Source organism: Leptinotarsa decemlineata, unplaced genomic scaffold, assembly GCF_025532065.1.
Source record: "Leptinotarsa decemlineata unplaced genomic scaffold, Ldec_3_MD MMD2_tig00000882_RagTag_RagTag, whole genome shotgun sequence".
Lineage (NCBI taxonomy): Eukaryota > Metazoa > Arthropoda > Insecta > Coleoptera > Chrysomelidae > Leptinotarsa > Leptinotarsa decemlineata.
Genome location: NW_027412556.1, coordinates 12,127,055 through 12,141,304, shown reverse-complemented (window position 1 = coordinate 12,141,304; position 14,250 = coordinate 12,127,055). Strand labels below are relative to the sequence as shown.

At 39.4% G+C, this 14,250-nt stretch overlaps 1 protein-coding gene across 3 annotated transcripts in view; it reads right to left on the bottom strand.

Moving 5' to 3' along the window:
* Positions 1-212: 212 nt before the first annotated feature.
* Positions 213-14,250, bottom strand: part of GC (gamma-glutamyl carboxylase) — a 36,497-nt gene continuing 22,459 nt past the window's right edge. For all 3 annotated transcript variants that reach the window (XM_074175024.1, XM_074175022.1, XM_074175023.1), the window contains 4 exons: positions 11,427-11,683; positions 6,700-6,925; positions 3,967-4,254; positions 213-624 (listed from right to left, as the gene is read on the bottom strand). In XM_074175024.1, coding sequence (XP_074031125.1) covers positions 383-624; positions 3,967-4,254; positions 6,700-6,925; positions 11,427-11,683 — 1,013 coding nt within the window. In that variant the 3' untranslated portion in view covers positions 213-382. The remainder of the gene's footprint in view (positions 625-3,966; positions 4,255-6,699; positions 6,926-11,426; positions 11,684-14,250) is intronic.

Below are 14,250 nucleotides of genomic sequence, written 5' to 3'. Positions count from 1 at the left end.
TGGAAAAGTTAGCATTTTGTTCGTTGAAAGTATTACTAGAGTGTTGGGAGTGTTTGGGGTATCCTAATTCTTATGTGTGTGTGCGAGAGTTTATGTTTATGTTACACTTCGGATGGTCACAAGTTATTGTGTTTGGTGACGTTACCGAAATCAGATTTTTTTTCCAGGCTGGTGGTATCTATTGAAAAATGGTCAAAATAAAACAATTTCAATATTCATCATTCTCTATTATCGTACGCAAGTCATAGGGTTTTCCAAACAAAATATATAAAACAGAGTTCACAAAATGGCCCCACATCGAAACAGCTGATTTTACTTTCGACCCGATGTCTTCTATGAGAGGAAAAGGAGAGTACCTTCGAGACCGTTTGTTTTCCATAGGTTATTTCCCATCTTCTTTGCTCGTTCTAGTGAAAGTATACATGTAACAAGATGGCGTTTTACTTATGGTATGTATTTTATGGAAAATTCCTACTTCGACGGAGGTGCTTTGTCCCCTGCTCAATTTCACTCCTACAGATTGAAGGCTGTTTCCAATTTCAACCTCGTAGACAACTTCTCCTTCCATGATAGTTAGAGTTACGTTTTCGAAGTCTTCATTGATGAAATTCTCTAGGAACAGGCCTACGAAAAAATATACAGGAAATGGGATAATCCCACCTTGAATATTTCGAAAACGGACAGAAATATGAAAAAAATTCTATACCTCATAGAAATGAGTGTTGTTTGGGTTGTGAGTATTGTGTAGGTTGAGTATAGTAAGTGTTGTGAATGCGGTAAGTGCTACGAATGCTGCGAGTGTTGAGAATTGTGGGTGTATTAGTGTTATTGGAGTGATTTCTGTTAGTGTTGTGAGTCGTTTTCTTGTCATTTTATAATAACTGATAATTTTTGTGAGTGGTGATTGTTGTGTTACAAGTATTGTTCATGTAAGTGCTGTATAGTAGTGTAAGAATTATTGTGAGAGTTGTTAATATTGAGAATGTCGAGATGTTTATGAGTGTTATGAATATTGAGTGTGTTACAGGTATAATAGAGTGTTGTAAAATAATAATAATAATAAGATGGTTGTTCTGATTATTGGAGTCCTTGGTGGAATGATGTCCTCTCTACTCTCGAATCTCAAAATCACATCGGCTTGCCGCACTAAGGCAGATATCTTAGCCGCACAGATGCAGAAGGCTGTCATTCTTGGCTCACTGCATTTGCTCAGGGCACATGATTCTCGGACCCAGTGATCACATACCCCACGGTGTGGGAAGTGTCATTGGTTGATAATGCTGGCGCGCCCTCCCGAATGTATCGGGGCTTCGGGGGATAGGGCCTGACCAGCGCACGCTACGGTGAAAAAAAAATGATAGTAATAATAAGCAGCACTAACACCCATGGCCTTTGGTGAGTTGCGACACCACTTACCCGAGCAACTGGTGCAAAACCGGACCGGCAGCCCAGGCGCACCCGGGAAGGAGAACTCTATTCTCCCTCCGGTGCCGGCCGTGGGTCCACAGGGCTAACCACCCGGTGGACCCAACACTTGGTTCCCAGAGATCAAGAAAGGGGCCCCCACAATCGACGACCCGCTCGGAGGCGTCAGAGGCAAGGTGGTGGGGCCCATAACGATGATTTGCCTACTAATGACAATCTTGGCAACGAAAACGGACGCTTTGAGTGGACGCATGAGCTGAGAGATAGCCCTATGCATTGCTACGAGAGTAGAGAGCCCGCGCGAAGAGGGTACATGGCGAGATTGCATGCTGTGTGGTGTGAAACACATCCGGAGCATGCCGCTTTTTCCGCCCAAAACCTTAAGGATTATGTATCTTATCTTCGGCGGCAGGGCTATTTAGCTCTTTCCCAGCCTGCTAAAGAACTGGTAGAAGTGACAGTTCTACCACTCGTTGGCACGGCTGGAGAGGAGACTCGCATCATACCACCAATGGAGACGACAATCAGAACACGCAGGGTGCTCCACAGGATTGAGCCCCTAAAGCCACAAGAACTGGCTCGTTTGGATGCGGAGGTTCATAGTGTTCTAACAGAAGAGGCTGACGTCTGGCAAATCAACACCGCCGTGTTTAACGTCGTCCAATCGCTTTCCGAATGGGAAGGACGAAATCCTGGTCTTGTGGTTCGGAAGATTGAACGTCATGTACACAAGATGGAGGCTAATATCACGTCGGCGAGACAACACGCGTCTCGTATCCAATGTGTGATGGATTACAGGGCGACCAATAGGCCTTTCACGCCCGCTGTGCGGCAAATAGCCGCCAATCTACGCCGTATCCATCACACTTTTAGCCAAGTCGTGCTGCTGACCACCAAACAGCACTGCCTTGATAGGATATGAATGCTAGTGGCTGCTAAGAAGTCACTAGTGAGGCGAGCGAGAAGTATCGCGGAAAACCTCAGGTTGCGCGAGAAACCTTCTCGGTTATTCCAAGAGTCTCCACGTGTTGTGGATAATCCGCCGACCGCTGATCAGGTGGAATCCTTCTGGAAGGATATCTATGAACACCCGCAGCCACTCAACTTAGACACTCCAGCCCTATCGCAGTTCGAAGCTTTCAACAGAGAGCTTATCAAAGAGCCTGACGTTCGCTTTTCTCAGGTCAAGTGGGCTGAAGTCGGAAACTGAGGGTTTCATCATGGTTTGCCAGGATGGTGTCTTCAACACCTTAGTCTACCGCAGTCGCGTGATGGGTATAGAGCTTCCTGACACAAGGTGCAGGGCCTGCCGCGAGGCGCCCGAGACCCTAATTCACTTGCTATCAGCATATCCAGCATATGCCATCTACGACACTCTTACGATATTGACGAGACACCGGTGTTGCCCTACGCTCCGGGGGATATTGAACTATTCGTTCCCCACCCTCAGGCTCATACAAGCTAATAAGCCTGATGTAGACCTTCTCGACCACCAGACCAAAACGATATTTGTCGTGGAGTTTTCAGCTCCCGGCGAGACGAATATCGTCAGAAAAGAGGAGGAAAAACGGATAAAATATCGAGATTTTCTCTTCGAACTCCGCAGACTCTATCCAGATCACTCTGTCAAGATGGTTGTTCTGATTATTGGAGTCCTTGGTGGAATGATGTCCTCTCTACTTTCGAATCTTAAACTCATACCGGCTTGCCGCACTAAGGCAGAAATCTTAGCCGCACAGATGCAGAAGGCTGTCATTCTTGGCTCACTGCGCTTGCACAGGGCACATGAATCTCGGACCCAATGATCACTTACCCCATGGTGTGGGGAGTGGTCATTGGTTGATAATGCTGGCGCGCCCTCCCGAATGTATCGAGGCTTCGGGGGATAGGGCCTGACCAGCGCACATTACGGTGGAAAAAAAATAGTAATAATAATAATAATGATAGGAATTTGCATCCCAAATCGTCCGTTTCGCGGTTGCCCTTCCCCCGACAACAGGGAGGCCGTTGACATTTGAGTTTGGAGTGTCTACATGACAGAATGGTACTGTATATAGCCTGAAAAGTTGTCATGAATTCGGATCCCCTTCTCTGCATGATCCGTAACCATGAGGGAGCAGGAATTGGAGCATTTCTCTTCAGGGCAGCTGCCCGAGCAGCTGATGAACTCGGTTTAGTTTTCGACAGTGAACGAGGTGATCACAACTCTGTCACGGAGTTGGATCCCGTTCAGCAAAAGGCTCATATAAAAGCCACAGAGATCATTCTACTTCTGCGGCAATACAAGAGTCCTCATGAAAGTCGCCAGAATTAAGGGTTGTGAAAGTTTTGCATGTTGGATATGTTTTATGTATATCATGAATGTTGAGAGTAGAGAATATTGGGGGCATGAAAAGTCTTATAAGTGTTCAGAGAATTGTAAGGTTTGAGCGTCGGAATGTTAGTGTGCAATTCGATTTTTTAGAGTGTTGAAGTGATACCAGTTTTATGGGTGTTGTACTTCTTCTTTCTTGAAGCATTTTGATGCTGCTACATACCTACCTGGAAAATCCGCTATGAATAATACGTCACTATCGTTGGACCAGGAATGCACCTCTTTGCTGATTTCGTCCATTTTCTTTCTAAAATCGCTGTACTGCCACAACACAGGCAGAAGCCATTCTACCGGCTGAAATGGTGACCAGTTGGCTTTCAGCAAGTCGTAGTTTGGATCGAACATTCGTTGCTGGAAGCGTTTGTTCAAAGAGCACCAAACGTCGAGATAAATGGAGATGTTGCCAGATGTGAATTTCGAAGATATTGCAGTAGAATGCCCCAGATGGGATTTTCCTGGAAAACGAAAAGTTTGATAACAGATATTTCCACTACAAATTTAATCACCACGCTGGCATCAAAAAAGAGATAGTCAGTTCAAATTCAAATTCAAATATGTTCATTGGCTGAAGAATAAATTCTTATTGACAAAGCCTTGTGCGAAATATAAATAACATATACAGGAAATCACAAAAGTATCACAAAAGTAAAATCACTAAAAGTAAGTGATGACATAAACTGAAAACAGACACGTAAATAATAAATAATATAAGAACATGGTCAAAAAAATTAAATAAATCAATTTGAACTAAATTCAATCATAAAAATACCGAAGATATTACAGTCATTCTTCTCAATTAAAATTATCATCGTAGAATTTTGCTAAGCTATAATAAGATCTCATAGAAAGCAAGTCTTTCAACTCTTTCTTGAGAGCTCTAAGGTCATTTATGGTTCTTATAGCTTGAGGAAGGTGATTGAACATTTTGAGACCGTTGTAAATAATGGAATCTTTAACTAGGGTCGAAGAAGGCAGCAGTAATTTAAAGCTGAATCTTTGCCTGGTTTGATACATTGGCTCGTCCAAGTTGTTAAACAATACCCTATTTTTGAAGAGAAGGCAGATTATCTCATATATAAATAAGGAGACCACAGTTAGGATTCTGTTAGAGGAAAAAAGAGGCCGACAAGTGTCCCTAGGCTTGGCTTGGCATATGCATCGTATTGCACGTTTTTGTATTAGTAATACTGATTGAAGGCATGTGGTAGAACACACACCCCAAAAGCAAATACCATAACGAAGATGGGATTCAAAAAAGGAATGATAAACTATTCTATCTTCTGCAGATCCGAGCTCAAATGCAGTTACTCGTATTGCATAACATTCAGAGGAGTGCTTCGATTTTAAAGTATCTACATGCTTGTTGAATTTTAAATTATTGTCAATGAACAAGCCAAGGAATTTAGATGTTGGTACGTTGTCAATTTGAATATTATTTAGATGTACGGCTGGAATCTGGCAACGATAGGACAATACTTTTGTTTTTGATAAATTCAAGCTCAAGAGATTTGAGTCAAACCAGTCTTTCACTTTCGTGATGTCATTCTCAATAACTTCATTAAACGTATAGTTGTTAGGAGCATGCCATAAAATTGTAGTATCATCAGCAAATACAGTAAATTTTCCTTGGATGTTTATAGACGATAGGTCATTAATGTAAATTAAGAATAAAAGTGGGTTTAGTACCGAACCTTGTGGGACGCCGCAATTAATTTTACCATCATTTAAGTATGAAGTGATTTTGACCATCTGGGTGCGATCTGCTAAGTATGACTCAAACCACTTAAGACTTATTCCAGTTATACCATATCTACCGAGTTTCCGTAAAAAAATTTATGATTCACGCAATCAAATGCTTTGGCTATATCACAGAAGACCGCAGCCACTGTGTCTTTGTCATTTATGTTGGAATAAACATTGTAAAGAAGTGAAAATATGGCATCGGAAGTGTTTTTTTGCTTTTGAAAACCAAACTGGCAATCACTTATTATTTTGTTTTCATTCAGGAAGCCAAGGAGTTCTATTTTGACTAATTTTTCTATCAATTTAGCCATTGTAGAGATTAGAGATATTGGACGAAGACTTGATGGACCATTGATGACTTCTCCCTTTGGCAGTGCTAACATAATTGACTTCTTCAAAAAAACTGGAACGATTCCTCCTCTAAATGAATTATTTATTAGACCAACTAATATATAGAGTATTCTTATCGGAATATTTTCTAGGATTTTTATAGAGATTTCATCTGAGCCTGTGGAGTTTTTATTTTTAATGGAAAATAATGTTTCATACAGTTCGGTAATATTTGTATCATATAATATAAAGGTGTTCGTAACTTCAATATTTACATAGTCTAAGGTGTCACCGGCTGCTTTTATATTTTTCGTCAAGTCCTCCGCAATAGAGCAATATAAGTCATCAAGTTCAGTAGGAGAAAACGGAACAAATGTTTTGTGTCTCTTGCCAGTAAGTTCATTAATGCTACACCAAGTTTCTTTTGATTTATTCGTAGCTTTATTCATTCTACTTTTATATTTGCTTTTGGCTAGTTTAACTACATTTCTGTAAATGGTGCGATAGCATAATATGAAAGAGGAGTTGAATATCATTGAAAAAGTTATAGAAAAAATCGCATATTCAGAGCAATTTGTGAAATGAAGATGGTAAAAGCAATACACAACATATACATTTCCCCTAATCACCACAAATCCAACTGAACTACACATACCACAAAAATAACGTCACACTTCATATTCCTGATTTATATATATATATATATATATATATATATATATATATATATATATATATATATATATATATATATATATATATATATATATATATATATATATATGTATAGGAGTTAGTATAAAAACCTTTTCTATATTTTTACACACCTTCGAATCCAGCAATGAGGTTTTTCTTCAAGCACTGCGCATACTGGACGCCCATGTCGGCATGTTTGCTCCACCTGTCATTATGGGTCCAAGCACCAGCGTCGATGAAATGCTCTCTATCAGTATCATTATCTATCACTTTCACCACCACCAATATGGTGTCCCATGAGTGAACCATCATATCCCAAGAATAGCCATATAAGCCGTTAGTCCAGTTGTTATAGCCCTATGAAAATGAAATAATAGGTTTTTGCAGCTGAACAAGTGAGTATGAAAGTGTATTTCACAAGAACGACATTTCTGGGATTGATAGAAAACTCAATCCTCGTTCATTCAAGACGAACAAAGCACTGATCTAGCATCGGTGTCGACTCCTCGAATAGAAAATCGATTTCACCAAGGCACCTAATATTCTTCATCGATATTTACTATTTTGCTGCGCCACGTTATAACATTGCTTTTGCTTACCTCAAGATTGATATATTGCATGATGGCATTGCATTTACAAACAAAATCGAATTACTTATGCCTTGTTAATCAAAAAATATACCCCTTTCAATTCAAACAAGATTCATATGGCTGGGATTGAATCAAATGAGCGAATGAATGATTACGAGTAGAGAGGACTGAATCCTCCGGGAGAAGGAAATATCAATAGCAGATAGTTGTTGGTTCACAGATGGATCAAAAACACCTTCCGGTTCTGGTGCAGGTGTTTTTAGTCGCAGACCCAGGACAGAGATATCAACCTGCCTAGGAACCTAGGCGACTGTATTTCAAGGCGACTGTATTCAATTTACGCTATTGAATTGTGTGTGGAGAGATTGGATAAATCCAACCTCACACACAAGTCAATAAAAGTATTATCGGACAGTCAAGCAGCGTTGGTAGTTCTTGGCTCCTACCGAGCAACATCTAAATTGGTAGCAAATTGCCAAAAACGATTCTCCCCGATAGGAAGACTTAACAGATTGTCTCTGGTCTGGATGCCTGGCCATACTGGCCTGAAAGGCAACGAAGCTGCTGACTCCCTTGCAGAGGGTGCGGCAAGCAGCTTCATCGGAGCAGAACCTGTCATTGGCATCGCTTTAGGCGTTGCCAAACAAACCTTGAACACCTGGATGGCAAGAAGATTTATGGACTTCTGGCAGAATCTTCCAGAATTGGCTCACTCCAAGGCGTTTATTTTCCTTTCGAAGCTTGATACCAAAGAGATGTTGGACTACAGTAGGGAAGAACTACGATGTCTGACAGGCCTTCTTACAAAGCACTGTCATTTGAAACATCATATGCAGAGACTTGGACTGTCGGAAGAAAATGTGTGTCGCCTCTGTTTGGAAACAGCAGAGCATTTACTTTATGGCACCTGCCTTTCTGGGGACTGAACCAGGTTTTTAGAGTTCGGCAGAGCCATACTCTTACCATCTGACTGAAAGACCACTCACCATACAAACTAATAGTTCGTTAAGATGCTGGGCTTATTTGGCCGAGTGTAAATAGGTGTGAGCCACAATAAACTCTTGCGGGTTGCGGTGAATGGTCGAATATACCCACTCATTTCAGACCTAACCTAACCTCCTTCATTTACTATATTGTATGCTATCCTAATCAATTCCATAACGAATGTTTGGAATACAAACTGAATAGAGAAAGTTTTTTGTGATTTGAAAGGGTTATATTTTTAGGAGTGATTAATTTTTTGGGAAAATGTATGGAGTTACTTATTTTCAAATTGATTAATCCTTCCTTTCTTTGGAAGATTCTCTTTCCCAAAAAAAGTTTTTTGTATAATTCATTGTGCATATGAAAGTACTCGTTGTTGTTTCGAAAGCATTTTTCTTTCGTGTAATTCAATGTTTATATGAAAGTTGATATTTCAAGGGAGCTTTTTCTTCCAGTTTGTGTCTGAAAGTTACTTCTTTGCATGATCTACACATCTTTGTATAGAGTTATTTTTTTTTAAAGATAGAAAAGTGGAAAGGCAACCATCAGAAGATATTTTGAAGCCTGTTTTTGAACTTATTTGAAGAGGATGAATGATCACTACAGTGACTTTAAATATACTGAGTTTGTGGTTCCGCAAGGAACAAGTTCTGATCCAGTTATCGCAAGTGATCCAACTGAAACTTTATGCAGTGTAACCTAAATATTACATTGCCGATATCTCTGTATTTCTAAAATAATTCTCAAATATAGACTAGAAATAAAAATCACTCGCTTGCTTACTAATGAAGCCTACTAATGAAAAACTACATCTCTCTGGGTCTCATGTCTCGCAATGTGATTCCCAACGGACTGAAAACAGTCACTTCCATGCACTCATTACCCAAACAATTCGTTGTCTGAAAGTTTCAACTTTGTGAAAAATCAATCAGTAGGTATATTGCCCGCAAAAATAATCATTACTCCTATATCGACTGTTTTTTATATCTTTCAGGTGTTTCCAGAAAGCAAATGAATACATAAAAATATTATTTTTTCTGATGGTCTCATACATTTTATACTTTGGTAACATTTCGCATTCACAGACTAGTCTCAAAAAAATATGTCTTGCTAGAAACAAGTTTTTTTGTTCAATGAGTGGAAAAGACGTTCCTCATTTGTTTGTTCGTTTATTTTTATTATCTGAACTAGCGAAACGCCCCGGCTCCGCACGGGTGCACTACTTAGTATAAAACAAAGTCGCTTTCCGCTGTCATACCCTATGTATGCTTGGATCTTCAAAACTACGCAATGGATTTTGATGCTAAGAGTGCGCTCACATTCAAACGCTGGCTGACCACTACGAGATGGGTCAAAAAATGTACTACAGTACTGTATACCATAAAAAAGTCTACAAAAAAGTTCGCGATGGTATATGTCTATCTCTTAGGGATCACCCACAATAACCATTTTTATCCTTGAGAGGTTTCTAATGTGATGTCGTGAATTAACCCATTTTTTTGCTCACATTGCAAACGCTAACTGAACCCTACGAGATAGGTCAAAAAATGTATTACAGACCTTAAAAAGGTCTACAAAAAAGTCCGGGATGGTATCCGTCTATCTCAATAACCATTTTTTATCCTCGGGAAATATTGGCGTAGTTACGAAGCGATTCTAAGCAATACGGCAATAATCCTTATCCACTTAAGTACCTTGAATACATTGTGCATTTGATGTAGATCAATATCGCCCTTTACAGCATGTAATTTAAATTGATATTTTCGAAGATATTACAGATTTAAAATGCAGAGACATAGTGGTTGCGGTAGTACCGGCCGGGGACCTGGGTCTGCGTGCTTGTAAATGCCGCGTCGATGGCCGCGCTTCGCCCTATAACACTTCAGCGATGAGCAGCAATCGCACGCGTTTATATGTATACCAGTGAGCCACCCCGGCCCCGCACGGGTGCAATGCTGATCTGATATATAAAAATGGATGTTTGTTGGTTGGTTTGTTGGTTGGTTGGTAAGTGATAAACTTCTACATCGCTCAACCGATCGTGATGAAACAGCAGCGATACAGCAACATAGTACTAATTGGTACTACAACTACCAAATTCGACATGGAAGGCCCGACCATGTCTCCCATTTTTTGAGTAGTTTGAGAACGGTGTAGAAATGTAATTATGTAACGCTTAAACACTTATTAGCACTATTATTTTCACCAATTGTTATCACAACACGTCCATTGCTGACTAACTTAACTGTAAAACGTACAATTCACGCTGTATAATTCACAAACCAATGATACGCTCATGGCTGCAAGTACATTAGTGAGGACTGCAACGATGAGATGGAAGTTACGGCAAAGTGACAAAGACAGAAATATCGTTACGTACAGCGTTGTCACTAGTTGTAATAAATATCTAACACTATACAGAAAATAATGAATTTTAACTGATCAGTAATCAGGAAATGTATAAGTATTACTCATTACAAGCTCATTACTGATTTTTGTCATAAATAATACCTTTTAATCGTACTAGTATTGTGTATTATCTATAATTTGCCACAACCTACAACTCTACTGCTTACTATATTTTGATTCTGCTATAAACTGGTAACGTAAAATTTAGATATGACAACGTGCTTTACTCTCAATCATTATTGGTTTTACTATAATAGCCTGAGAGTATTCTTCATGTTTGAATGACAAATATAATTATCATCAGCATAATAGTGCTGCAGGCATGATAGGAAAGGCTTGAGAAAATTGCAAGTATATAGACTGACGAGTTGGGGCCCCAATACCGACACTTGTGGTACTCCTTTATCAATTTTTAAAATTCAGAAACTTTTCCACATTCTACAAAAATGGTATCGAAATGAAAGAGCGGCAGTGGAATGATTGTGTGACTCTCCATGGAGATTACTTGATAGAAAAAGCCAATTTTGAACAAACAAAAAAAACGCGTTTTCTTACTCAGGACCGGGACTACTCAACCCAATGTGTTATGTAGTGATGAGTGAAAAATATTACAAGTTTGCCAATTTAACGAATTCGTATTGTCAATAAATCATAGTTACAAATGGTGGGCACTTAATTTGGATCAGACTGGATACATAAATATTACTCATCTGTTGCAATCTAAAATGCCCTTTCTAACGCACTTCCCTATTATACGGGTCCAGTTAACCCCGATATCTCAGCAAATTCAATTGCACCAGCAGCAGTCCGGTACAATTACCCTCAAGCTGCCCTAACATAAAGCGATGTAATTCGCAACCCGATTAACTACTGACCTTTGTGATGAAATGAGAGTACGGCAAAAAGGCTTGCAGTCCACAATGGCACATTAAAAGTGTCGCCACGAATTTGTGTTTCCAGCTAGGTTTCCGCACAAGATCCCGGTCTATTCTCGTTTCGTCTATGGGGTATATACACGAATCTGATGGGGCCGCTTCCAAGTTGTCCGTAGTGAAAAGGGATTGGATTTTTCTCGGCCAGGTTTCATCGCAGAATAGCGGCATAGTTGCTAGGCAGACGTAAGGAAACATACCTAAAAATCGGCATTGAATATAGCATTGTCGATGCAAGGTGATGAAGATGAATATAGTTGAAAAGATGAAATCTCTCCCAGCATGTATTCCATCGATTTTGAAAATTAAAATTTCAACAATCAGTGTTATTATACAGAGTGTAACTGAATAAGTGTAAAACATTCAAGGAGGTGATTCCTCATCGAAAAACAGATAGGATCTTTCATATAAAGAAATTTTATTGGAGCATCCCTTGTTAAGATACAGTCCCTTAAAGGGGGTACATAAAATTTGTATAACAATTTTTTCACAAGCACTGAAAAAGTTAAAATATTGAAATTAACCTGATGTTTTGTACTACCAAAAAAACACTTATCCAGAAATTTATTTGGTTTACCCCATAGTTGTAAGGGGTGGAAAACGCAACCCCTAAAATTTATTTACAATGTAACTTTTTGTCTTATTATTTGTTTACCATTTAAAAATTTATTTCCGATAGCCTGTTTTATTCTTAACAAAAAATGTCTCTTGGTCAATGTCAACCAACAGACCGTTGGTTGACATTGGAAGTCACAGCATTCTGGAAATGACCTCTGACTTTATGCCTCGAACTGTCAACTACGAACTGCCTTATAAAGTACTATTCCCAAGTAGAGAGGACTGGATCCTGCGGGAGAAGGAAATATTAAGAGCAGATAGTTGTTGATTCACAGATGGATCAAAAACAGCTTCTACCTGCCTAGGAACTTATGCGACTGTATTTCAAGCGGAAATTCACGCTATTGAATTGTGTGCGGAGAGATTGGATAAATCCAACCCCACAAGTCAATGAAAATATTCTCGGACAGTCAAGAGCCGTTGGAAGCTCTTGGCTCCCACCGAGCAACGTCTAAATTGGTAGCAAACTGCCAAAAAAGACTCTCCTCGATAGGAAGATTGAACAGATTGTTTCTGGTCTGGATTCCTGGCCTGGAAGGCAATGAAGCTGCTGACTCTCTTGCAAAGGAGGGTGCTGCAAATGGCTTCATTGGACCAGAACCTGTCATTGCCATCGCTTTGGGCTTTGCCAAACAAACACTTATCACCTGGATGGCAAGAAGAGTTATGGACTTCTTGCAGGATTGACTCACTCCAAGGCGTTCATTCACCCTGTGACCCTATCTTTCATGTAATACAAAACTTATAATAGATTTACTCGAAAGATAGGCACAATGCGTACGGCAGCTCTTCGTCGGTATGCACTATGGATTTCGTTCAAAGAAAATTTTCTGTATCATGAAATTTCAGCAATTGAATATTTTGTTTTATAAAGATTTAAGTTGAGCGCCACACAGTCGATAAAATGAATGGATACATGATCTGGTCGACTGTGAAACCAAATCTAATCAAATTTAGTTCTTTAAACCACGGCAATGAAATGAAACTATAAAAATCAGATATTCTGAAGGTACTTGACATTCACAAAATATTGGCTGGTAAATTGAATACGGGTAGAAATCAAAATCTGAATGTACTCCAAATTTGCCATTTAATCATGTGTAAAACAAATTGTAATAATCGAATAATGATCGTAATACGCTTTCATTTACCTAAGGATAGTCCAGGTAAAAATATCAGGAAAATTATTACTTATAAGATTCCTGTCATAAAATAACTATTAGGAATGGTATTAAAATTACCTCACCAGAGTATACTCAGTTCAGGTTTACATTATGAATGGATTAACTCAAAATTCAATAATTGTATCATGTTAATAAAACAGTATTTCTGAAGCAAAAAGTTGTGATTTTCGAAAAAAAAATGAGTCAAATGTAAGTAATATTTGCCTGTCAGTTTCTCGTCGAGCTGTAGCTGCAGTTTTCTTCGATCAGGAACGGGACAGACTTGGAGCACGTACTCTTCTAATAATTAATATGGACTTAGACTATCTTGTGGACGTAGACAATAACATTTATCGGACTGGACAATTTCCATAATGGAAATTCATTCAAAAGTTCGATTCACTAAAAGGTGAATCTCATACGCAATTGAAAGGTTCGAAATGAATTTTCATACCTTCTTAAATGAAGGGTTCCGTTAACCAATAAAATCACGAATAACGTCTTCAAGGAAATGGCGTCGCTCGTTCTGGAAAAGTGGTTGTGACCCAGTAGAATCCTCAGGAAGTGCAACCTTTTATGGAACTCTCAAAATTTATACATGAAACTATATCCGAAACGATATCGTTCTAGTTCTTGAAAATGGACCACACGGCTCACCACTCAACTCCTCAGAAACTTTCTTTAAAATCAATTAGGATTACCTCCGGTGAAATGAAAATTAAATGAAAAGTACAGTAGGTTTTTATAAACGCTACAACCCTTCGAAGCTAGATTCCAAACAGTTGTTGGACTGCAGTAGGGATGAACTACGATGTCTAACAGGCCTTCTTACAGGTCACTGTCATTTGAATCATCACATGCAGAGACTTGGACTGTCGGAAGACAGTGTGTGTCGCCTCTGTCTGGAAAATGATGAAACTGCAGAGCATATACTCTGTGCCTGCCCCGCTGGGGACCGAATCAGGTTCTTTGAGTTCGGCAGATCC